General features: G+C 38.0%; 1 protein-coding gene across 3 annotated transcripts; it reads right to left on the reverse strand.

Moving 5' to 3' along the window:
* Positions 1–209: 209 nt before the first annotated feature.
* Positions 210–23,242, reverse strand: LOC117324030 (tetratricopeptide repeat protein 27-like). 3 transcript variants are annotated; one of them, XM_033879633.1, is made up of 24 exons: positions 23,017–23,242; positions 21,657–21,840; positions 20,465–20,591; positions 20,177–20,317; positions 19,791–19,893; positions 19,319–19,358; positions 18,480–18,604; positions 17,782–17,918; positions 15,959–16,068; positions 15,356–15,425; positions 13,848–13,961; positions 13,551–13,646; positions 12,361–12,483; positions 11,857–12,030; positions 11,514–11,567; positions 11,146–11,244; positions 9,001–9,053; positions 8,815–8,893; positions 7,827–7,913; positions 3,442–3,555; positions 2,947–3,030; positions 1,447–1,558; positions 821–921; positions 210–390 (listed from the first exon to the last, which is right to left on the reverse strand). In XM_033879633.1, the coding sequence occupies exons 1-24, from the start codon at positions 23,093–23,095 to the stop codon at positions 271–273; spliced, it is 2,526 nt and encodes an 841-aa protein (XP_033735524.1). In that variant the 5' UTR covers positions 23,096–23,242; the 3' UTR covers positions 210–270. The 3 variants fall into 3 exon arrangements, with proteins under 3 accessions (XP_033735524.1, XP_033735525.1, XP_033735526.1); XM_033879634.1 differs by lacking the exons at positions 210–390; positions 821–921; positions 1,447–1,558; positions 2,947–3,030; positions 3,442–3,555 and adding an exon at positions 6,207–6,278; XM_033879635.1 differs by lacking the exons at positions 210–390; positions 821–921; positions 1,447–1,558; positions 2,947–3,030; positions 3,442–3,555 and adding an exon at positions 7,364–7,435.
* Positions 23,243–27,794: the final 4,552 nt, after the last annotated feature.

Raw genomic sequence — 27,794 nt, forward strand, 5'->3', positions numbered from 1 at the left:
TCATCTGGTTGATTTGAACCTTTATGTCATGGTTCACTACCCAAGTAATAAACTTAGGGCATGACATTCGTGGTGTATTCTTACATTTATATTTACAATGTAGATAACATTTCTATAATGCTTTTGTATTGTCTTAGTGGAGGGAACTCTTGGCTAAACCATATCAATCAATTTAGTGCTATTGTTTTAAATACAAAAACAAAGCAATATAAAAATGACATTGAGATTTTTATTTATATATTTGATGTTCAGAGTCCTTGATTATCCAGATCAACTTCCTTTGAGCTCAGTAATTTTTGAAATGATTTCCTGCAGTTTAACATCCAACTTGGAGCAATGTGCCGCTACAGCTTCATCCAATACTTCAGACACCACATCTGTATGTTGTTTCTAAACAATAAGAAAAAAACAGAATAATTGTGATATTCATCATCAGCACAAAACATTTTCAGATTTAACATTCTTAATTGATTACCTCTTCTAGAAAAAAAAGAAGAAACACAAAAATGTACTGTTGCTCTTGCCTCTACCCTCTAATTAACATCTCTTAAAATCAAATATCACAATTCCATGAAGGAATGATTTCTAATTTGATAGTGTTTAATATTTTCATGTTATCAGGAACCAAAACTGTAGGGACTTGTGTTTGTGTTACATACAGGCCACAGTAACAAAGATGTATGCAGGCCTGATAATATAGTTAATCTGATTTGTTCTTAGTTACCTTGATTTTTGTCTGATAATATAGTTAATCTGATTTGTTCTTAGTTACCTTGATTTTTGCCTGATAATATAGTTAATCTGATTTGTTCTTAGTTACCTTGATTTTTGTCAGGACACCTTTAACCATGAGTTTAGCCGAGGATAACATTTGGATGGCCTTGGTGGAGTTGTGTGCTTTGCTGCTGCATTCCTCATATCCTGAATCAATATTAATAATGGGTCAGTGTTCATTCTAATGTAAAATATAATGTCTCAACAATGTCTATGTATGGAACACAACAGAAAATGCATACAAATAATTGTACTCCTGGCCAGGAAAATAATTATTTGAATTTTGTTTTGAATTTTTAAGTTTATAACATACAACAAATCATTGTAGAAAATAGTCAATTGAAGTATAAAAGTTATTACCCATTGTATTCAACAAATGTAAATGAATTTAGTAGGCGATATCAGAAGTTCAATGCAGCTGAGCCCATGCCCAGAGTCAGAAGTTCCAATAAAAAGTATAAAAAGTTGTGCTCAGACAAATCTTTTTAAATGTAGATCATTGATCTACTTTTGAAATTTGATACACCACCTAAAGAATGTATGAGATCCCACAAAACTTAAATATAGTTCCCCTGGTCCTCATTAAAACAACCCACTGAACATTTAGCTTGATTACAGTCCTTTTATTTTCATAAAACAAAAGTACATGCTTTTGAGACTGTAATGACATACTTTCAGCCAGCTCCAGTGCCTGGTCAGCGATCTCCTTACACTTGTCTGTGGTTTGCTCCCACTTGGGGTCCTGGGTTACACACCTGTAGGCCTTCTGTAGGTGCTGCAACACCTGTACAAAGAATACTTGTAAAAGTACTTTTATAATATAATTGATTTTAAGGTATATCTCAGTTTAACTGTCACAAGATTATCAGTATTAATCATATCAACAAGAATTATATTTCTTTCATCATTATATAGTATCAAAACTTTTTTTTCCCTTTTAAAGATTTGCATTTTCTATCTGTAGTGATTGAATTAAGACATCAATTCCATAAAAAGTTATCATTCAAGTTTCACAATTCACAACCTCATAATACTATCTAACAAACTGGTGAAAAATTGATAAACTGTTTTTATAAACAGTGCAAGTGCAAGACCAGATATTTTAAATCATGCCCTATTTTCGAGAGTGGCCTTGATGGTGATCTTACGAACCTGTTAAACCCCTTTGCTCATTGACTTCATACAAGAATATATTAGTTAATATTACCATGTAAAATTTCAGGAAATTAAGACTTCTGGATTTGGCAGAAATGAATCTTTGGACAGATGGAGAGATGGACAGATGGACAGACAGTCTAATGGACACCATGATACACTGTACTTCCAGGGCACAGTTTACCTGCCCGTCCTTCCTATTTTGCAAGGAAGCTATTGTAACCAAAATTAGGACAAGTCATTGATTATCAATACAAGAGGCCCAGAGGGCCTGCATCACTTATCTGAATATTCAAGTTGTTCCCTGCACAATGTTTCAAACCAAATGTGGACCAAATCCTGTCAGTCTTACAGAAGAAGAGGGATTTAAAAGCTTTTTGCTATATTTTCCCTAGTGGATCTCCTTTGTCCATTAATTCTCGAGACAAATTTCAACAACAACATTCTGTTGTTCAAGACCAACAGCAATTTCCCTTATTGATCCCCAAGGGGGCCACATCCTGTATAAACCAAATCAGATCTCCTTTGCTTAATAACTCCGGACCACATTTCATCAAAATCCATTCAGAACAAGTAGGGATTTACCTCAACTTCTCATATTCAGCCCCACACCTCTGGCCCTAGGGAGCCACATCCTTCGTTCATACAACTTTCATCAAAATCCATTCAGGAGTTCAGGACAAGTAGGGACTTAAAGGAAATGCTGACGAACACCAGACGAATGACAGCCAACAAACAACGGACACTGTGCCCTTTGGCCCAGGGGAGCCAAAAACTGTTTGATTTGTCCACCATAAACAACAGTGTGTATTGTTTTAAGGTACAAGTTTATCAAAAGGGGTCTACAAAATTAATGTGCCATTCTGAGAGATGAATGTTTCCATATTCATGTAGTTTCTCTCCCCCACAGTTTTGATGAAGGAAATCCTAAAAGCTGGCAAGTTAGTATAGCACTCGGGTTATTTAAAACATGTTAAACATGGAAATAGAACACATGTGAACACTTGGAGATATTACCACTTCATGTTTTTCTTCTTTCCCTTCCATACTGAAAGCTGTCAATTTGGCATAAGCTTTCCATATCTCAGCATTGTTAGTAACCTGTGAAAAGTCAAATATGTTTTGATAACATTCATATCTAAATATTTATAATATTTATTGCAACATGTGTACTTAATGAAAAGTAAGTGTTGGGAATGGTTGGAAAATTAATTTCAATACATATGTCAAATTCATGAATCTGCAGGATCACAGTTGATAGTATAGGGAATCAAAGAGATGTCTGCAACACAGTCCTTCTCGTAAAGAGTAAATGCAGATTTGGGAAAAAGATAACCAAGGAACGCTTGTTAAAAAAATCTAGATAAGGTTATGAAAATATTTACAAACTTGTAATTACACCTTGATCAAATCTCAACTGTAAATTGATTTTTTCGCGTAAAATGTATCAAAATTTTTTATTTTAATTCTAAATTGTTAATAAGCAGCCTCCATATGCTGAAAGCATCTTACCTTGGAAGTTGTTCTACCAAGCAGTGTCAGTAACTTGGGTATGTGTATGGAGGCCGGCTGTCCATCAATGTCTGCATAGTCCCCAGTAACAGCCAGTACCAAAGTACTCAGAACCTACAACAGTCATGTACATATTACTACATAGTCCCCAGTAATGGCCAGTACCAAAGTACTCAGAACCTACAGCAGTCATGTACATATTACTACATAGTCCCCAGTAATGGCCAGTACCATAGTACTCAGGACCTACAACAGTCATGTACATATTACTACATAGTCCCCAGTAACAGCCAGTACCAAAGTACTCAGAACCTACAACAGTCATGTACATATTACTACATAGTCCCCAGTAACAGCCAGTACCAAAGTACTCAGGACCTACAACAGTCGTGTACATATTACTACATAGTCCCCAGTAACCAGTACCAAAGTACTCAGAACCTACAACAGTCATGTACATATTACTCCATAGTCCCCAGTAACAGCCAGTACCCTAGTACTCAGAACCTACAACAGTCATGTACATATTACTACATAGTCCCCAGTAACAGCCAGTACCAAAGTACTCAGAACCTACAACAGTCATGTACATATTACTCCATAGTCCCCAGTAACAGCCAGTACCAAAGTACTCAGAACCTACAACAGTCATGTACATATTACTCCATAGTCCCCAGTAACCAGTACCAAAGTACTCAGAACCTACAACAGTCATGTACAGTGGACCCTCGATAATCCGAACACCTTCGTTCCCAGCCCAAACCGTCCGGATTACGAGTTTTCCGGACTACCGAATTTCGTGTACCAGGTCAAAAAAAATTGTTGTGTAAGAGTTATCTCCCTTGACTCTATACAATACGGGACGTTTTAATGACGTTTCATAAACACGTCTAATTGTCAGTCTTTTTAAAAAATAAATATACTTATGTTCTTGATATGATTCTTGTTTTCTTTTATTTTGTAGAAACTAAAAAATAAACAATGTTTTTAAAAGAACATGTGAAGTGAAAGTTGTTTTATTTATAGCGGACATATGTGACCTACAAACAACACACCTGGGTTACGTCCCAGAGGTTCACAAACGAGTAGAAATTACATACGTTAAATACCTGAAATGAAAGACCCACTATGTACAATGTACGTTTTTTTACGTAAATTATGAACCTGAAATGAAAGACCCGGTAAATGTACCATGTGTGTAATTAATAACATGCATCTTTCAATGAGTCGTCATTACACGTAACGGTGTTACAAGCCGATATCCTTGTTTACCCAATACAATTGTTAGTGATGTTAATTACCGATAATAAATTTATTACATGCATTTGTGATTGATTAAGTATCGTATCACATACTGTATGTTAGTGAATTAATTATTGCTAACTACGAAATAGCACTATGTAAAATAACTATAATAGATATTGTACGTCAAGTTGATCAAAGCAAGACCAGTCTACACTATAAAACCCTTTAATACTGAAGCATTTAGGTCGATCGTAAAGAAAAGCAATGTACCGTTATAAAAACAGAGCTACATTGTAACACAGGTAAACACCCGGGGCTATGACCTGGCAGCGGTCGCTATGACTACGCACAGTGTCAAGCGATAGCCTGTGCAGCTGTCGACACGGGTGACTTGCCCGACATTTTTCTCTCCTCGTGGTGAAAAAATCGTCCGGATTATCGGGGGAAATTTACTAATGAAAAGTACTTTCCGTTCCCAAAATGGGCTTCCGGAATCGGAAACCGAATTTCCGGACTGGTGAGTACAAATAACGTTACGGAAATCCGTTCCCGTGCTATTCCGTCCGGACTGCGAGTTTTCCGGACTATCGGCGTCCGGATTATCGCGGGTCCACTGTACATATTACTACATAGTCCCCAGTAACAGCCAGTACCAAAGTACTCAGAACCTACAACAGTCATGTACATATTACTACATAGTCCCCAGTAACAGCCAGTACCAAAGTACTCAGAACCTACAACAGTCATGTACATATTACTACATAGTCCCCAGTAACAGCCAGTACCAAAGTACTCAGAACCTACCACAGTCATGTATATATTACTCCATAGTCCCCAGTAATGGCCAGTACCAAAGTACTCAGAACCTACAACAGTCATGTACATATTACTCCATAGTCCCCAGTAACAGCCAGTACCAAAGTACTCAGGACCTACAACAGTCATGTACATATTACTCCATAGTCCCCAGTAACAGCCAGTACCAAAGTACTCAGGACCTACAACAGTCATGTACATATTACTACATAGTCCCCAGTAATGGCCAGTACCAAAGTACTCAGAACCTACAACAGTCATGTACATATTACTCCATAGTCCCCAGTAACAGCCAGTACCAAAGTACTCAGGACCTACAACAGTCATGTACATATTACTACATAGTCCCCAGTAATGGCCAGTACCAAAGTACTCCGAACCTACAACAGTCATGTATATATTACTACATAGTCCCCAGTAATGGCCAGTACCAAAGTACTCAGGACCTACAACAGTCATGTACATATTACTCCATAGTCCCCAGTAACAGCCAGTACCAAAGTACTCAGGACCTACAACAGTCATGTACATATTACTCCATAGTCCCCAGTAACAGCCAGTACCAAAGTACTCAGGACCTACAACAGTCATGTACATATTACTACATAGTCCCCAGTAACAGCCAGTACCAGAGTACTCAGGACCTACAACAGTCATGTACATATTACTACATAGTCCCCAGTAATGGCCAGTACCATAGTACTCAGAACCTACAACAGTCATGTACATATTACTCCATAGTCCCCAGTAACAGCCAGTACCAAAGTACTCAGAACCTACAACAGTCATGTACATATTACTACATAGTCCCCAGTAATGGCCAGTACCAAAGTACTCAGAACCTACAACAGTCATGTACATATTACTACATAGTCCCCAGTAATGGCCAGTACCATAGTACTCAGAACCTACAACAGTCGTGTACATATTACTACATAGTCCCCAGTAATGGCCAGTACCATAGTACTCAGAACCTACAACAGTCATGTACATATTACTACATAGTCCCCAGTAACAGCCAGTACCAAAGTACTCAGGACCTACAACAGTCATGTACATATTACTCCATAGTCCCCAGTAATGGCCAGTACCATAGTACTCAGGACCTACAACAGTCATGTACATATTACTACATAGTCCCCAGTAATGGCCAGTACCAAAGTACTCAGGACCTACAACAGTCATGTACATATTACTACATAGTCCCCAGTAATGGCCAGCACCAAAGTACTCAGGACCTACAACAGTCATGTACATATTACTACATAGTCCCCAGTAATGGCCAGTACCAAAGTACTCAGGACCTACAACAGTCATGTACATATTACTACATAGTCCCCAGTAATGGCCAGTACCAAGTACTCAGGACCTACAACAGTCATGTACATATTACTCCATAGTCCCCAGTAACAGCCAGTACCATAGTACTCAGGACCTACAACAGTCATGTACATATTACTCCATAGTCCCCAGTAACAGCCAGTACCATAGTACTCAGAACCTACAACAGTCATGTACATATTACTACATAGTCCCCAGTAATGGCCAGTACCATAGTACTCAGGACCTACAACAGTCAGGTACATATTACTCCATAGTCCCCAGTAATGGCCAGTACCAAAGTACTCAGGACCTACAACAGTCATGTACATATTACTACATAGTCCCCAGTAATGGCCAGTACCAAACCTACAACAGTCATGTACATATTACTACATAGTCCCCGGTAATGGCCAGTACCAAACCTACAACAGTCATGTACATATTACTACATAGTCCCCAGTAATGGCCAGTACCAAACCTACAACAGTCATGTACATATTACTACATAGTCCCCAGTAATGGCCAGTACCAGAGTACTCAGAACCTACAACAGTCATGTACATATTACTACATAGTCCCCAGTAATGGCCAGTACCAAAGTACTCAGAACCTACAACAGTCGTGTACATATTACTACATAGTCCCCAGTAATGGCCAGTACCAAAGTACTCAGGACCTACAACAGTCATGTATACACAGACAAAGATATCAAATATGTACCCCCTTCACTAAGTGGTGGTCTAAATATTTCTCCTATCTTGAGGGTATGACATAGAAATAGCCAAACCGAGGGATGATTTCTCAGTCAGGAATGTCCCAGTTGTTTACAGAGCACTTGCTGTCATACTCTAGGGGTTGACAGAGAAAGCACACTTTAAGGCATGACAGAGAAATCTTGAACAGTTAAAATGGGAGATAAATCTGTAAGTAATGGATTGACAACCAGTAGTACTGTAGGATACTCTGTAAATCATTATCCCAGTACTAGTGTAGACACATACCTCACCATCTCCCCACTTGTCTTTTATATCCAGGATTCTGTTATAGGCCAACACAGCCCTATTTATATCAGCACAATCAGTCGCCACCTGTAAAATCAACAGCAATATTTTAATCAATTAAACACTATGAAATTCATCTGTTGTAATTTAGACTCCTTAATTAACTAGCAAATTCCTTCACTTAAATCTTTTTAAAGGAAAGCATGATTAGCTTTAAGAGAAAAATCTAGATTATATTAAGTTCTGTAATGCTTTCATAAGGAAAATTTCAAGCTGAGGAATAGAACTTAAGTTAAGGAATATGGTAGCACACTACAGTAGGACAGCCTGGCCATGGGCGATTTTTTTGTTAAGCAAATAACTCCTGTATTATGATATGCATAAAAATGAAAAAATAAATGTACACTATAATTGGTATATTCAGTATGAAGTAGTACATACAGGCTTCACATTTGTTAAAACAAAACTTAATAAATTGGTTTCGGATTTTAAATTTCCGGGTTTTCCGCAAGTGTGTTTACACAGGAAATTTAGTTTTGCCTACAGCGCAAAATGGAAGCCCACAAAAAAGGTGAGATAGCGGAAAAACTTAATTTACAACATATTTCAAAACAAGATTAATTCTGTCTTTGGGATAGAGATATTTAATTTTAAATAGGTTTCAGAAAAAAAATTGTGTAGAGAATTGTGTCATTTTGGGTCAAATATAATATTTTGCAATTTTTGAGCATTTTTTAAGCTGTTACCATGGTATTCACAGCTCTAAAAATCACAGAAAATATCAGTTTACTTATCCTTCAGAGCTGTATCAAACTTGCAAATGTTGTACAGATTATAAAAATATATACTTTATTAGAGGTTATATGTAGGGTTAACTGGCAATGTTTACATATCTAAAACATGTGCCATATTTTTCAGAATTGGGCATTTTTACTGTACACTGCTACCTATACAGGTAAATTAAACTGGGACCTGGAGTCACACTTACTATGAGGACATTCTCCCATAGCTTCCAATTCTCATAGTTGTACTTGGTAGCTTCAGACAAAACTTTCAGGGCTTTCTTCCTGCCAAAACAAAAATTAAAAGATATTTTACAGGGTTAACTGCTGGTGCAGCCCAACAAATAATCTGGACATGTGACAGAATCTATACAATGATCAACGACACTTACTTTTCTTTCAGCTGGACATATGCCGTTGCCATGTTGTTCCACGCCTCAAAGTTCTGTAACAGCACAATTTGGTCATGTTAAGTACTGACTATTATTTTACATCTAGCATATTTCTAATTAATCAATCTGGAAATTAATTTTTTTTTTTTTAAATGAACCAAGCGCAATTATAATTATTATATCTTATCTTACTATGGTGGACTAGTTACATGCTTGGAGGGTATAAGGTGAAATTCAAAATCTGTATTTTGGAATCTAAAATTCATGCAGTGGCTACTCAGAGAGGACCCTGGACACCCCAACTCACAGAGGGCCCTTGACGCCCCCACTCACAGAGGGTCCTCGACATCCCCACTCACAGAGGGCCCTCGACGCCCCCACTCACAGAGGTCCCTCGACGCCCCCACTCACAGAGGTCCCTCGACGCCCCCACTCACAGAGGTCCCTCGACGCCCCCACTCACAGAGGGCCCTCGACGCGCCCACTCACACAGGGCCCTCGACGCGCCCACTCACACAGGGCCCTTGACGCCCCCACTCACAGAGGACCCTTGACGTCCCCAGTCACAGAGGGCCCTCGACGTCCCCAGTCACAGAGGGCCCTCGACGTCCCCACTCACAGAGGGCCCTCAACACCCCCACTCACAGGGGTCCCTCGACGCCCCCCACTCACAGAGGGCCCTTGACCTGCCCACTCAAACAGGGCCCTTGACGTCCCCACTCACAGAGGTCCCTTGACATCCCCACTCACAGAGGGCCCTAGACGCGCCCACATACAGAGGGCCCTAGACGTCCCCAATCACAGAGGGCCTTCGATGCCCCCACTGACAGAGGGCCCTTGACATCCCCACTCAGACAGGACATTGGACATTCCAACTCAGAAAGGACCCTTGATGTCCAATGAACCAAGCGCAATTATAATTATTATATCTTATCTTACTATGGTGGACTAGTTACATGCTTGGAGGGGATAAGGTGAAATTCAAAATCTGTATTTTGGAATCTAAAATTCATGCAGTGGCCACTCAGAGAGGACCCTTGATGTCCCCACTCACAGAGGACCCTCGATGTCCCCACTTAGAGAGGACCCTTGATGTCCCCACTCAGAGAGGACCCTCGATGTCCCCACTCAGAGAGGACCCTCGATGTCCCCACTCACAGAGGACCCTCGATGTCCCCACTCACAGAGGACCCTTGATGTCCCCACTCAGAGAGGACCCTTGATGTCCCCACTCAAAGAGGACCTCGACGTCCCCACTCAGAGAGGACCTCGACGTCCCCACTCAGAGAGGACCTCGACGTCCCCACTCAGAGAGGACCTCGACGTCCCCACTCAGAGAGGACCCTCGATGTCCCCACTCAGAGAGGACCCCGATGTCCCCACTCAGAGAGGACCCTCGATGTCCCCACTCAGAGAGGACCCTCGATGTCCCCACTCAGAGAGGACCCTCGATGTCCCCACTCAAAGAGGACCCTCGATGTCCCCACTCACAGAGGACCCTTGATGTCCCCACTCAGAGAGGACCCTTGATGTCCCCACTCAGAGAGGACCTCGACGTCCCCACTCAGAGAGGACCTCGACGTCCCCACTCAGAGAGGACTTCGACGTCCCCACTCAGAGAGGACCCTCGATGTCCCCACTCACAGAGGACCCTTGATGTCCCCACTCAGAGAGGACCCTTGATGTCCCCACTCAGAGAGGACCTCGACGTCCCCACTCAGAGAGGACCTCGACGTCCCCACTCAGAGAGGACTTCGACGTCCCCACTCAGAGAGGACCCTCGATGTCCCCACTCAGAGAGGACCCTCGATGTCCCCACTCAGAAAGGACCCTCGACGTCCCCACTCAGAGAGGACCCTCGATGTCCCCACTCAGAGAGGACCCTTGATGTCCCCACTCACAGAGGACCCTCGATGTCCCCACTCACAGAGGACCCTTGATGCCCCCACTCAGAGAGGACCCTTGATGTCCCCACTCAAAGAGGACCTCGACGTCCCCACTCAGAGAGGACCTCGACGTCCCCACTCAGAGAGGACTTCGACGTCCCCACTCAGAGAGGACCTCGACGTCCCCACTCAGAGAGGACACATGATGTTCCCACTCAGAAAGGACCCTTGATGTCCTATCAGTAGTTATAGTACTTACATCATAGTCAATGTTGATACACATCTTGAAGGCGTGCACAGCTTTTTTAAACTGCTTTGCTGAGAGAGCAGTACATCCACATGTAAACCAGACTGCCACCTATATATATGTAATACAGTCAGTAAAATAAGATGTTATAGAGAAACAGCTGAATTTTATAAGGAAGTATATCTGTATCAGGTTAGTCACTGGTGAGCAACAAACTTGTCAAAGCTAAATACAAATGTAGGTCAAAAGCCAGTGTACTGTTCAAAACTTAATTGCCCTAAATAGAAAATTAACATGAACTTGACTCAAGATATACAATTACTTCACTGAAACAATACTCAAGGCAGACAACATATAAATCATACCAAATACTACTTTACCTGTAGACTGTTAATTTTCAATGACTTTTCAAAACATTCCAAACTCTTTTCAAACTGAAAATAAAACAAAAGACAAATATAAGTACCAGTCACCGATGGCTACATAATGGAGTCTTGATCATTGTATGTAGAGTAATTTTAACTCAATCATGACAGAATCCTGGACCAGTAAATTTTGTAGTGTAAACCATTGGATCAACATTAACTTTAACATTCTGGATGAGAAAAGGATACAGATGTATGGACAGATGGATACATCGACTAGACGATTCCTTTAATGTATATCTCACAAGAGACAGTTGCAGCAATATCTTGACAACATAAAATACAGATGACAGCTTACATCTTCGTGGGCGAAGTAGTGGTATGCCATACACCTCATGGCCCGCGCACTTCTGTGGTTTGACATTTCCCATGCCTTCTCATAGTGAGTTATGTCCCTTGTTACATCACCAAGGTAACACCACAGACTTGGTGTCGCTTTTATTGCCAGCTGTTCCCTGATCAAGGTCTCTGCCTGAAAAACCAACGATATCATAAACTAAGGAAGTCATATTCATGTATTTGACTGTTGCAATGTAAATTTTAAGTAAATCTGTACTGTAAACATACATTATCAGGTGCACTCAAATTTTAGCACATTTCCAAATTGAAACAGATAATGCATTGATCATAAATTGGAGCTCCAAAATTATCTACATAGGAATGGTACATAGAAAGTGCAATTAGCACAATTATAATTTAGCATAATGCTTCTAGCACAAAAAAGCGTTAAAATATGATTACCACTAAAATTTGTACGCTACAGTATGTTAATCCCTTTTGATAATTGATGTTAACAACATACCTTTTCCATTTTTCCAAGACGTTTGTAACAAGCAATAACATGTTCCCACAACTGTAGCTGTTCATACACATCTAAGGCTGACCCAACAGCTCCCAGACTCAAAAATAGTTCTGCCAGCTCTTTCTGTAGACAGTATCACAACAATTAGTTACATAAAAAGGCATTTGTGAACATGAAATTTCAATATCTAGTATGGTAATAACCACAAACACTAATAAATCACAAGCTGTGTCATTTCCCATAATATTACTCTTCTAAAAGCTGTTACCATACTATTACTCTACCTACCCATACACAAGCTGTGCTGTTACCTTAATATTACTCTACCTACCCATACACAAGCTGTGCTGTCACCATAATATTACCCCCATAAGCTGTGCTGTTACCTTAATATTACTCTACCTACCCATACACAAGCTGTGCTGTTACCATAATATTACCCCCCCCCCCCCCCCCCACAAGCTGTGCCGTTACCGTAACATCACTCCCCCACCATAAGCTGTGCCATTACGTAATATTACCCCCCCCCCCCACAAGCTGTGCTGTTACCGTAATATTACTCCCCCCACAAGCTGTGCTCGTTACCGCACTATTACTCTGCCCACAAGCTGTGCCATTACCATAATATTAATGCACCCACAAGCTGTGCGGTCACTGAATATTATATCATCCCCCTCCCCCACCACAAACTGTTCTGTTATCGTAATATTACTCCAACCACAAGCTGTGCCGTTACGTAATATTACTTCCCCCACAAGCTGTGCTGTTACCTTAATATTACTTCACCCACAAGCTTTGCCTTTACCATAATATCACTCCACCCAAAGCTGTGCTGTTACTATAATATTACCCCCCCCCCCCCCCCCCCCCCCACAAAAAAAAATCTGTTTCGTTACCGTAATATTACTCCACCCCCCCCCCCCCCCCCCCCCGTAATATTACCCCGCCCACAAGCTCTGCCATTACCACTGTGCCGTTACTGAATATTATATTATCCCCCCACCCCACCACAAGCTGTTCCATCACCGTAATATTACTCCCACTCCAACAACAAGCTGTTCCATCACCGTAATATTACTCCCACTCCAACAACAAGCTGTTCCGTCAACGTAATATTACTCCCACTCCAACAACAAGCTGTTCCGTCAACGTAATATTACTCCCACTCCAACAACAAGCTGTATTGTTACCTTAACCATCCAGGATGACTGAACTCTATGGCAGTAAAACAGATGGAGTCTGGGCTGGGCTGGAGGTTCAGGGCGGCTGATCTGCTTCACAATCTCCTGTCAGTAACAAGATCATTACATTAAATCTAAACGTGTGATAGGTAATCATTCAAGCCCCTATGGGTGCCTTATGACTCATGCAAGATAGCTAAATGTTCATAATCTCATTTTAGCCTGATGACTAAATATGAAATAAAAAATTTAACTCAATCTTCAGAAGTATGTTATAAACATGTTTCACTAAGCCGGAAAACTTACTTCAATCTGCATCATGGATCTCTCCACACGACGACTGCTGCGCTTTTGTAAGGTCGATCTCAAGACCAGACAGTGAACAGATGATGACCAGCATCTCACTTGGGCCAGTATACACTGTAACACAACAAGTACAATGTCAAGTATACAACACAAAATAACATGACAACAAATTTAAACCACCACAATGCATTCTATAAAATATACATATAACACCACAACTTATTAAAAAAACTTCAGATAAAATACCATACTAACACAACATGTTACATAAAATACACATTTAATACAAACTAGAATACCATACACACATCAAAGATTTGTATTCTTTATTCAAGTGATTCCATCTGATATCATTCTACCGTGATTTATATCAAAATACTTGATGAAGTTATCTTTGTGTTATATACGGGAATTTGGAAATATGTGGCATTTGTGTTCAACCATAAACAGCATCTGAAGTCTGCTGTAGATCACTTTGTACTCACATATATATAGGCCCCAAAGCTGTATATCATAGTGTACTTACAGATATATATAGGCCCTGAAGTTGTATCACATTGTACTCACAGATATATAGGCCCCAAAGCTGTATATCATATTGTACTTACAGATATATATAGGTCCCGAAGTTGTATCACATTGTACTCACAGATATATAGGCCCCAAAGCTGTATATCATATTGTACTTGCAGATATAGGTCCTGATCATGAAGTTGTATCACATTGTACTCACAGATATATAGGCCAAAAAGCTGTATATCATATTGTACTCACACATACCGTATTTGACCTAATAAGGGCGCAAGGTGTGGGTAATTGACAGTGGGGGCGCCCTTATTTAGATTAGTTATTCTGAAGTTTTTTTAACAGACTATACCTTATAGCAGAATACCCAAGGCTGTTGAAACGGTAAAATATTCAGTCATAAAAATATTCCAGATGAAGATATCTATTCATTGTCATATATTAAGCTTAAATATCACTTGAATATTCCTGTAAACTTGTAAACCATGCCAGCTGATCTTTAGACCAGAGAACGTGTGTTCCACCATTTTTGTTCATTATAGACACAGGTGATTTCCCAGATCATATCAGACATTGTTTTCTTTGACCTAATAATTGATTTACAATGTCTTTTACTAGCTTTCTGTTCTGAACAAAAGTTATTTATCAACAGGAATGAAGTCTTTTACTTTATCTTCAAATAAAGATGGTTATTATTTGCATGTGTGTTTAGTTTTGGGTGCTCTTTGCACTCACATGTCATCTGTAGGAATAGACAAAATGTGGCGAAAACTTGTGTTCCAGTTATTTAATTTGCTGAAGAAAATTGAACACATAAAGTAGCAAAACTTTTCACATGAATTATTACTTTTGAACACCATTTTGACACTCAGTCAAAGATTTATTTCCTTGAAAAAAAGGTAGGGGCGTCCTTATTAAGGCAGGCGCCCTTATTAGGTCAAATATGGTATATAGGCCCCAAAGCTGAATCACACAGTACTTACAGATACATAGGCCTCTAATTCTTCTTCTGTCAACCTTTCAAAGCTAGCTCTACTTCGTCTGTAGTTCTCCCTAAACAACAAATGATTTAATTTTTTGGATTCCTTGAGAATTTTTCAGTTCCAGATATCAGCTGCACAAAGTATTAAGTTTCAGTGATTCCTCTTTTATAGTACATTGTATATAAATACTGCTTGACTGGAAAGCTTACACTGAAAGTATTTCAAATAATTGACCTTTAAACAAAATAATTTCCCTCATTTCCTGGTTTACACCAATACTACAAATCTGACCATGCTAACTGACATTTATTTAAAATGTATGTTCACTAGCACTTGAAAGGAATTTTACAGAAAAACTGATTCAGGAAGAAATAGGCCACAAAATAAAATTTGAAGCTTTGATTGACTCAACAAATAGGCTACAAAATAAATTTTACTGTAAGGCTTTGATCGAGCTAAAAATAGGTCTGACACAAAATAAATTTTACTGTAAAGCTTTGATCGACTCAGCTAAAAATAGGTCTGACACAAAGTAAATTTTACTGTAAAGCTTTGACTGACTCAACAAATAGGCCATAAAATAAATACAAATAGAACACTTACATCAGCCCAATCACAACAGCCTGGTCTATTGCCGAAAGGTTGTCAGCAAATTGTTCGTCTTTTTCAAACTTTATGGCCTCGAGCACTGTATCATCACCTAGGACCAGGTCCTGTGGTGGAATAAACTGTTAATGCTTTCTACACCCAATATTACACAAAATGGATTAAAATTAACTATGCTTTAGGAACCTCAGTGACATTAAGTGTTTGTATCTGGAAAATAACTGGAAACAAGAATTATATATTATGTTTCAACTGCTCGGGTGTTATGGTCCAGACAAAAGGAAGTCTAGAGTTTCTACAGGGTTTTGGTGATTTTTTGTGAGTGAAAATATGCCCCCTCCTCCTGATCCCCTACAAGGCAATGGATATTTTTCACTCAAGTGACCTTTGACCTGAAAATGAATGTTGCAATGACCCAGTCTAATAGAGTAGGTTTATAAACTTTATAAAGAACAAGTCCTCTCTGATGTCTTCGTTACTAATACTGAACATGTTTAGTTTACCGAACATGTTTTAGTGTACTGAACATGTTTTAGTTTACTGAACATGTTTTAGTTTACTGAACATGTTTTAGTTTAATACAAATGTCTGCTTTCTTTCCAAGTTATCACAATGACCCAATGACAGAGCACTGCAAATAATCTGTGTGTGATAAAGGTATACAGTTTATTAACATATCTCCCATGGTTTTAAAATTATCACCTAGACAAAAAAATTATTGGAAAATATGCACTAAAATAACCTTTGACCTCCAGGTCAAAGTGACCTAATGGCGGTGCACTGCACATTGGCTTTAGGTGATGCAAGTATGTATACTATGCATACTGCAAAATATCTTCAATGGTTTAGAAGTTAAGGCCTGGATAAAAATTGCACTTATTTGACCATTGACCCTAGGTCAAGTTCGCAATACTCCAGAACACTGTACTTCACCATTGGGTGATAACAGTAAGCAACAACTTAAGATATTTTTAATGGTTTAAATGTTACTGCCCAGACAAGAAATTGTTGGATGACAAGACGACATTTTGGTTAAGTTTAGATTAGTATTGTTGGTGATCATTGAAGGACAGTCTCCTCTGTGTGCAAGATTCATGCATGTGGAGAGTGTGTGTGTTTTAGGAGGCTGTGGTATGTTTGGGTTTATCTCCTTGTGATAGCACGGACTGATGCTGACTCTATAATGCTACCTCACTGAAGCATGCTACATTGGAAGGGCAAGACTCTGTATGAAAGGGCAAATTAAAGTCGCTAGTCTTATATCTGATACTCGACCACCGAAAGATGCAAGTCTGTACAAAGTATAGTAAATATAAGCAAAGAACTGTTGACCTATGGCCCTGGCAAGAAACAAACATACAAGGGGCAATAACTCTGTAAAGAGGGAAGCACTAGATTTCTTCATTGGACACTTAATTTGCATGATGTGTACAATTTGATGAAATAGGGGACAACTCTTGCATATACAAATTTGATTACATGTATACTTTTTGTAAAACAAAATATTGAAATGGAGCATTTATGCATATTGTAGCATCAAATCAATGTTGTGGTCATATGGAATCTATGACTCTTATAGTTCATCATTCCCGAACTTAGTCATTTCTAGACTGTTAGATTTGTTATCAAGTGCTTGCCAAATCATGTATTCACGAATATGTCTGAGGAGATAAGTTAGCGAAATAAAGTATTCACGAAAACTAAGTGATTTACAGTAATAGGTCAGTAACATGGGTAAGCCATGAACCTGTCCATGTCACAACTACCTACTGGTTGTGGATTGAGAGCTGTCAATAGTGAAACAATTAATAAAAACTTACTTTTGGCAAAGCCAGGTTCTCCTGAGAGCGTATCAAATCTCCTCCACATGGAGAAGCCTGTGATGTATCCTTCTGGACTTTCAGCACCAACTGAGCCTTAGCGTCCTCCTGGAATCTTGTCCTCTTGCCCATGGCACCTGTAAATAATTAATATGTAGTTTCAAATCTTCAAAGATGACCACTTTATCCTTCTCACAATCCAAAATACCAGTTTAAACTGGAGTAGGCTAAGGAGAGCATTGTCATTCCAAAAATTGAGGTAAACTAAGAAAACTAAGAAAACTAAGAATGTCAATGAGCTAAGTGTGATGGCAATGTTATTTCACTCAATGAGACAAAACAATATTGTATGTTTTCTTTGTGTGTTTTCCTTGTATTAATATACTGGCTGCTATTCGTGTGAATGAATCTTGTGTATGTTCAATTTTCTATATCTTAGAAAAATACATTTAAAGACCTCTTTTATACAAACTAATATCTGACCTGTTTAAATCTCAAACTGATGTTTTTTCTTAATTTGATATCTAAAATAATGAACAACACAGAAGATTTACTAATAATTTATGTCTATATTTAGGATATGGTAATTAGAAATTTCCAATTCCTAATAGGGAGAGTTGGCAAGTTTGCAAAAGACAATAGAAAAATATAAATGACAATTTGTTACCTACAGGTTATGAGAAAACTCAATAGTTTACCTGATAATTCAACTGATAGACCAGCAGTTTTTTTTGCAGACATGAAATGTTCGTGGGCCATACTGTACTCATAGTAAAACATGGTACAATATCCGGCCTCAAGCCGAAACTGTATCGTTAGATCTCTGAAACACAAATACAGTAGCATATCATTTGTTCTAAAAGAAAATACAATGTACACATAAAACAAGAGGCCCATGGGCCTTAACGGTCATCTGACAAACAAAGCACCGACACACCCCTCAATCCAGCATTATTACCATAAATTGTCTATACGCAGCCAATTATGTTTCAGATCAAATTTGGTTTTTATCCATTTTGGCTTAAATGAGGAGCAGCATCTTAAAGCAAAATTTCAGCCAAGTTCCTATTTTTGGGCCATGCCCCTCTATCCCCATGGGTCGGACCAGCCTCATTTATATCAATTAGGATTGCCCTTCCCCAATGATGTTTCATACTAAATATGGTTGTAATCAATTAAGGCATTATTAAGAAGGATTAGCGTTTTCAAGCAATATTTAACCTAAGTGCTTCTTTCCCAAGGGGTCAGACCTGTGTCATTTATATATATCATGATTGCCATCCCCGTATGATGTTTCAAACCAAATTTGGTTGTAATTAATTAAGGCATTAAGGAGGAGTAGCATTTTTAAGCAAAATTTTGGCTAAGTTCCCCTTTTGGGGCCTCGCCCCTCTGTCCCAAGTGGTCCCACAAGCCTCATTTATACAAATTATGATTGCTGTCCCCTTATGATGTTTTACACAAAATTTGGTTGTAATCTTGTGTCGTGTGTCTGATAACTTAGGCAGAATTAACCTGGTAGGACAAGATGTTTTACCTGTTTTTATCATCTGTAAGTAATGGTTCCAGCTTGGAAACTGAAAAGATAATGCAAGAAAAAAATGTTTACCTTAAAATTAATGTTTCAATTTTTAGCTGTCTTGTGTGTTATGATTTAAACCTACTTGTGAAGAAAAATTCCCTCTTACCCTGGAAAGGTGTATCTCAACTTTTACTGGCGTGAAATTAATAGAACTTACCCCTTGAGGCGAGACTTAGGGATCTCAACCAAAGGGGAAGATTTTTAAGATATTTTTAAGATGACAAACACCAAGATTGCCAGAAAAGTACTTTTTTTTTTTGAAAATCAAGACTATATAAATTATACTTTGGCTATGTAAATAATGTCAAGCTGCAAGAAGAGTAATTTGCAATGGAACATTTCTAAACCTGGAGACTAAGCGCTGTTTGTTTTCTACTTTTGGAATAATGTACATTTTTTACTGAATCCTCCTTGTGTTCCATCTTACCTTTGTCAATGAGTTCTAGAGTCGTCTCCTTTAGTGTAGGTGATCTATCATCTAACACCTGCTGTAGAACAGAGATACACCTCAACAGCCACCAGTCTGCCGTCTATAAGTAAAATACCTCTCATTACCACTCCTGGAGAAAACCTTAAGACAGTGACTGATTACTCATTTTCACATTTTTATGAATTCAATACACTACAGTGCATGTAGATTTGTATTAAATAAAATATTCCCAGTGTTCCTTTAAATTCTTCAAAAGTATCATTCATAAGAATATGCCCAGTTTGACCTGAACAGTTACCATACACTATCCAGTTTTCACTTAAACAGGTTAAGATATTACCTAAATGGCAGATTTGAGGTTGTATGTTAAAATATGTACACACCTGAAGATTTTTGAGAAACTCCCTGCAGTCCAGCAACAGAAAACGAGCTACAAACAACAGTTCAATACAGAGGCATTTGTCATAGACAGGTTCCCCGTCTGTAGACATTTCCTCTAATACATAGTTGTGTAGCTTTTTGAACTGAAAAGAAAACATATAAACATATAATATTAATGCAACTGCTGTGGTCAGTAAAGCTAAAATTACTTTATGGCTTGTATACTTGTAGGTTTTACATCTTGAGAATTCAAAAATACTTATTAATACTTAAAATAGTCAAATTCCAACCTGTTCTGGAGATGAGAAAATGTTGGGAAGATGGTCTGACGGCATTGACTTGAGAAGTGGCCCAGTCCAGTTACTCTGTACAAATAACTGCAAACAGGATATGGCCACACAGAGTAACTCCAACTCACTGAAAAAGACATGTCCAATAATAAACAAAACTTCTACTGAACACTCAATAACAGACCTATGATCAAATTGCAAATAATAGGTGTAATTGTAACTCTGGTAAAAACTAGCCACAATACACCGCTCGGCTAGAGAGAACTTCTCTTTTGCTTTATCGCTTGAGTGTAAGACTATAGCTAGTAAGCCAGTGGTCCCGGGTTCGATCCCTAGTGGAGGCAGTGATTGAGATAATTAAGATTTTACCATTATATCATATACATTGCATATCACTATCTCCAGAGTATCGAAATATTACATTTCAAACAGAAAAAAGGTCAATTTAGAAAAAGTGCCAAAAGTGAAAGTTAATTCAGTTAGGCTGTCTCCACTGATTTTAAGAGCAATGCAGGTGTCAGCTAAGATGGCTTTGTGGTCACAGTTCATAATATTGTTATAAATTAAATGTACTAATAGTTTTCCATCACTCAACATTTTATAATGTATTCTGTCCATGTTCTGTCAGTTGGACAGGGTTCTCCGTGTGTTACTATACTTGTCTGGTACTTACTTTTTAATTCTGTCCATGTGAGTTTGTTCAAGTTTTTTCTTTTGATTGAACCATAGTTTTGTTTTGTTAAATTGTTTTATTACCTTCCATGAGAGGGTATATTGTTGGATTGATTTCCTTGCTAAACATGTACCACTTTCATATATAAGCTTAGGTGTATGTATAATTATATACTCATACTGTATAACATGTGTACTTTCTGTCATGGTTTGGAGCTTTTAACTTAGTTTGTGAGCACAAAAAAATCATGGTTATATATATTCTTGGATCCATATATATAGCAACCATGAAAGCAAGGAAAGTTTGTATACAACAAACATTTAATGTTTTATGGTAACTGGAGGAACGTTCTCAAAAGATGAATACCAGTAATTATACTAGTGTTATAACCTTGGTATGTGTACAGAAATTTGCCTTTCACAAACTGTCTTGCTCATGTTAAACTTGTATCTCCTATCTACTGGTAAATCATGTCCAGTCTGGTTGTAAAATAGCCAATGAAACTCATAATCAATTTACCATGTAAATCTGTCTTCTTCTGTGGAATCAATGAAGAATTTTTCAACATTGTCTTTTAAGATGGTCTCAATACAGTTCTTGTTCTCTTGGTTTCTCTTCAAAATTCTTTCAGCAATGGAATGACATAATACATTTTCATATTTCCCATCAAAAATGAGTTTGAAAAGTTCTCTGCATTGTTGATCTGCAAATAAAAAAATATTCTTTTTGAAGTGGTTATAATTATGAAAATAAGGACTTTAAGTTTGCTTCATCAAATGGTAGATATATGGACATTTGTTACACCGTTTTATGTTTCTCTGAAATAAAGTATAGTGAAAATGTTTGCTAAATGTCCATGGTCAATTCAGGGATATACATGTATATATATCCAAGATGAATTCTAGTCTCAATTTGCAAACATTTCAACCCTTTTGACACTTGGGATTTCAAAAGAGTGTCAACTGGTCCAACATGATAATCAACTTCACTTTGTCAATTTGGCTTGGACATAAGATTAAGAATAACAAGGCAATTACATTTTATTGCTAACAGTGCCATACCAAATGTAGGTGAAGGGATAAAATTTAGATCAGACTTAAAGCAGATTTAGACTTTTGATACATGACACACTCTCATCTAGCTAGGTCGACCCATGTCCCAAGAAAATGAAGCATTAAGGACAAATGTTTTCTCTGATGTAGATTAAAGGTAAAAAATGTAGATCAGAATTACATACATTTGATACATGACACACACCTATTGTAGTATGAAGCTCCAATGACAGGTATTGTAGGAGATAAGAGCTCTAATTACAAGTTAAAGTGCAGAGGAATGGAAGCCAAAAGGAAGGACACAAAGCTATAACAAACCCTTACTCAAACCCCCTTTCCCCTCAGTTCCCGGTGGATAACATGTTGGGCTATGGGTAGACTGCTTTCTTGGAAACTTGTTGTAGTATTATGTACCTCAAATGACAATTAAGCTGATTGGGTTTACCAATTTAACTCAGATATACAAATACATTTGAGATATGTCCATATCTACATAGATCTAGATATCTATATCTGGAAAAAAGATATCTGTATATCTTTCATAAATAGAGGTAGGCCTATCTGTTTTTCTGATATATTTGTATTTAAGCTTACAGGTTCAAATTCTATAATAAATAATAATAATAAAGAGGTTCTCGGTTCTGACCCATAGACTTAATATTATACTGTACATGCATGTAATAATAAAATTTGTGTACATCGATTGTATGTATATCTTGCACTTGATAGCAAAAAAAATTTCATTATTTTATAATTAATCGGCTAAAATTGATGGAGGTATACTGATACAGGCATACATCGATCATGCCAACCGAATTCACACATACCTTCGGCTTCGTCTGGTTTCCTCTGGTCACGTAGAATATCAATTTCAAATTTTCTCATCTTTGTGTCTTCGGACGACATTGTGTTGCCGTCACAAAGGACTTATGGTAGCAGACACACTGGTCGGAGAACCTCGAAACCTCACGTGTTAATAAACCGGATGTTGTAATAAATGTAATACGTAAAAGTAATTGCCACGCGAGACATATTCTCGTACCATTAAACGACTGATTATGCTGTCTCAACAGAGTTGCCTCCCCTTGATGGCTTTCGCGCGGCCTGTTCGTTTTTTTAAATGTAATATTTCAAACATATATCTTGACGGACATTCAGAAGTTAATACAGGCCTTGGTAGTCTTTGCCAAGGCTCGTCTGAAAACAATATAAAATCACCAGGTCCGTCTTTATTTCATAAACGAACAACACTGGTCCAACCGTTTGGAGCGCAAAAACGAAATCGACAGAGCATATAATTATTCTTCGAGATAGATATTTAATTTAAACGGACAAAATTGAATATCTATCGCTTAGAATTTTTCTTCGTTATATTTAGAACAACTCATGCCGTCATATATGACAAAACCGCTTGAAGCATTCTTCTTCTTCTTCTTCTTCCATTTGCATGTATGCAGTGAATGTGACTGTTTATTCACTATTTTTACATCAAAAATCCAAGTCGATTTTCTGATAATACACGTATTGGATATGGACAATAGAATTCGGGGTGCCAAATAAAGAAAATATATGGTAACAATTAAGGCGCCGTTTTATCAAGATTTGTTTATATCAAAATTATTTTATTATTCATATTTCTTAATTTCAAAATGATCAAAAAATGATTTTTGATATCATAGTTCCACAGCCAAATCCCGTCAAGGGTAAAAAGGGGGGACGTTTTAAGTTTTAATATCGACGGCGATGTGTAAATGTGTAGCTATATCCACAGAGATAGTAAATGAATTATAATGGCAAATTCTTTAAGACTCAAAAACATATCTCAGAACAAGGAAAGAAAGCTTTATTCGCTATATTGAATGTATGTAAAAGTAATTATTTTAATATTGAAACCTGTTTAGCAGTCTTTGATACTTATGTGAGTAGTGTGTTGAACTATGGGAGTGAAATATGGGGTTTCCATAAAGCAGCTGACATTGAAAAGTTACATATGCTACGGCTTATACTGAAATCGGGAGAGTTTCTTTTTCAGTTATTAGGAAAGTTAGAATATTAAAGTACTGGATGAAGCTGAAAAATACTGATAATTGCATTTTAAAAGAATGTCTTATAGAGATGGAAGAAAACAATCATAGTTGGATTGTACAGTTGAAACAGGAATTAAACAATTGTGGGATAGGTTATATATATCATTTGGAATTTGTACAAAATTTTGATATTGAGTTATTCAAGATAAGAATAAAGGATATTTTCCGTCAGGAGTGTATAACTCTGATAAATAATTCATCTAAAGGAGATTTATATAAATATCTTATCACTTCCTCTTACTGTCAGTCATATTTGAATAAGCCATTAGACACTAACATACAGAGAAATGTAACTATGATTCGGTTATCTGCACATTACTTGAATATAGAAAGAGGAAGATACAGAAATTTAGAGGATATGTACATTTTGCAATGATAATGATATTGAGGACGAATTTCACTTTTTGATAAAATGTAGTGTTTATGCAGATTTACGAGCAAAATATCTTAAACCTTATTATGTAAAGAATCCAAGTATATATACAAACTGATTCAATTATTAAGCACACAAAATATGAAAGAAGTATATAATCTTGGAAAAAATATATTGGTTTAGCTATGTACAGAAGAAGGTTGTTGTCAGATTAAGTCCATGATTTCATATACTTCTCTCTCTCTCTATACTACTATGTCAATCATTATGTTGGTATGAATGTATATGGTGTGCATGCATGTGAATTAGTGAAATTTGATTGAAATCATAAGTATGTACTATGTATCAACAATAATCCAAGGGATTATATATAATTTCAATTAGATTTACTGTTGTATGAAAAGTTAATGTGTTCGTGTATGTAAATATTGTATTATGTCTTATGTAATTGTGATGAGATAAAAAAAAAAAAACAACTTAAGCAAATAAAGAATCTGAATCTGGAAACTTGTTGGTAATGTACGATATCAACACAATTATCAACACAATTATCATGGTGGATTTGGTCTATGCTCTATACGTTCTTGAAGGGTTGGCTACAGGAGATTTTATGAAAAACTACCCCATTTCGGAGACATAATTTCAATCAAAATATTTCACTTGAATTCCCTTCAAACATTCTGCAAACTTTTAAATTTTCTGATGGTTTTGTCAGGTAAAGAGTGAATATTTTGTGATGTTATTTTTTCAAATATATAAAAATTAATTATATCAATAAATAACTTGGCATATATGTAGGTCACGGTACTAAACTACCAATCCCTCCCTGTTTGGGCGGTGGTGGCGATGTGTTTGCATAAGTGTTCAAGTTTTATAAAAGAAAAAAAAGAAGAAGAAGATATAAGAACCACAGTCTGTACAGAATTACAGAAAAGCCTATAATTATTACCTGGTATATATATTCTATGATGAAGATAACGGTTGCTTATATTAAATATTTTGTTCATACGATTGTGGTGTATCTTGTTTGGTGCGTTGACGACAGAATCATTTCCAATACCTCTAGATCAAACCCAGTAAGGTAGCATTCCCCAATATGAAGTCTAGTGGTACAAAATCAGTCGACATATTTCCCGTTAATGGGCGTTAAACATCCCGTCTTCGTGCATTCATTTCCCGAAACCCCGCATTTTAAGTTTGTCTGTCAGTTGTCGGGTCTATTATAATTTTTAAACAAAAGGCCCATGGGCTTTATTGGTCACATGGGTTCGGAAGTATACTACTAGATAGATTATGTTTTTCTTTTCAAGTAAGATTTAACACACCTCACCCCTGTGACCTTGAAAGTACATCTCGGTTTTTTCATTCATGCAAACTTTGTATCTATTATTTCAACATGCTCATCTAAATTACCTCTTGGTTATTGCGATGTGGTTTAAAGCTTTAACATATTTGACCCCGACATTGGAAGTAGGCCAAGGTCATTCATTTGAACAACATCGGCAACCTTCATCCCAGCATGCTACCGGCCAAATACCATGAACCTAGCCTCTTGGCTACAGGAAAGAATTTGTTTCAACATTTCAATTGGTCAAGGTCATTTATTTGAACACTCTTAGTAGCTCTTCATCATGGCATGCTATTGACCCAATACCATATCTCTAAACTTCTAGGTTATAAGAATAAAATGTTTAAGATTTCAATGATTTGAATCCTGCAACCTTGATCATTCATTTCTATAATCTCTGTATCCCTAACTTCATTCCAGCATGCTCATTACAATGGGTCTCTTGGTTAATGAGAAGTTATTTGAAGATTAGAACTCAGTTGACCCCTAGCTGTGACTTTAAAAGTAGGTCAAGATAATTCATTAGAACAAATTGGTATCCCTTCACCTCCGGCATGTTACTGGCCCAATATGATAACCCTGGGCCTCTTGGTTATTGAGAGAAAGTTGAAATCGTAAATTATATGGACCAAGAGGAACCAACATACAATGTATGATTTCTGAGAATGATCTATGTAGATCTCTCTGAGAAACGCGATAAAAACTTCAACAGTTAAAATTCAAAACGGCTGCCTGTCGCAATCTTGTCTCCAGATCAGTCTCAAAATTGAACATGCGCAACAAGGGACCACTGATAAAGAGTGATTTTTGAAAAGAATGCTGAAGGAGGTGGCAAGGTGCTTCATGTAGTACTTGACTTTTGATTAAACTTTGTGGCGCATAAAAACCAATTCTGTCAAGACATGAACAGATGGTCAGTTATCTCCTCATCCAATATACACACCACAGGCATCTCCCCTCCCAATGTACACACCACAGGTATCTCCCCTCCCAATGTATACACCACAGGTATCTCCCCTCCCAGTGTACACACCACAGGTATCTCCCCTCCCAATGTACACACCACAGGCATCTCCCCTCCCAATGTACACACCACAGGTATCTCCCCTCCAAGTGTACACATCACAGGTATCTCTCCTCCCAATGTACACACCACAGGTATCTCTCCTCCTAATGTTCACATCACAGGTATCTCTCCTCCCAGTGTACACACCCCAGGTATCTCTCCTCCCAATATACACACCACAAGTATCTCCCCTCCCAATGTACACACCACAGGTATCTCCCCTCCCATTGTACACACCACAGGTATCTCCCCTCCCAATGTACACACCACAGGTATCTCCTCCCAATGTACACACCACAGGTATCTCCCCTCCCAATGTACACACCACAGGTATCTCCCCTCCCAGTGTACACATCACAGGTATCTCCCCTCCCAATGTACACACCACAGGTATCTCTCATCCCAATGTACACACCACAGGTATCTCTCCTCCCAATGTATACACCACAGGTATCTCCCCTCCCAGTGTATACACCACAGGTATCTCCCCTCCCAATGTATACACCACAGGTATCTCCCCTCCCAGTGTACACATCACAGGTATCTCCCCTCCCAATGTACACACCACAGGTATCTCTCCTCCCAATGTATACACCACAGGTATCTCCCCTCCCAATGTACACACCACGGGTATCTCCCCTCCCAGTGTACACACCACAGGTATCTCCTCCCAATGTGTAGATCACAGGTATCTCCTCCCAATGTACACACCACAGGTATCTCCCCTCCCA

The sequence above is a fragment of the Pecten maximus genome, chromosome 3 (genome assembly GCF_902652985.1).
Source record: "Pecten maximus chromosome 3, xPecMax1.1, whole genome shotgun sequence".
NCBI classification, from domain to species: domain Eukaryota; kingdom Metazoa; phylum Mollusca; class Bivalvia; order Pectinida; family Pectinidae; genus Pecten; species Pecten maximus.

Coding starts and splice junctions, on each gene's coding strand:
- LOC117324030 (XM_033879633.1), bottom strand. CDS start 23,095: ATGTCGTCCGAAGACACAAAGATGAGAAAATTTGAAATTGATATTCTA. Junction 12,484..13,550: donor AGTCATCCTGGATGGTTAAG/GTAACAATACAG, acceptor TACTGTCTACAG/AAAGAGCTGGCAGAACTATT. Junction 11,568..11,856: donor ACTACTTCGCCCACGAAGAT/GTAAGCTGTCAT, acceptor TTTTATTTTCAG/TTTGAAAAGAGTTTGGAATG.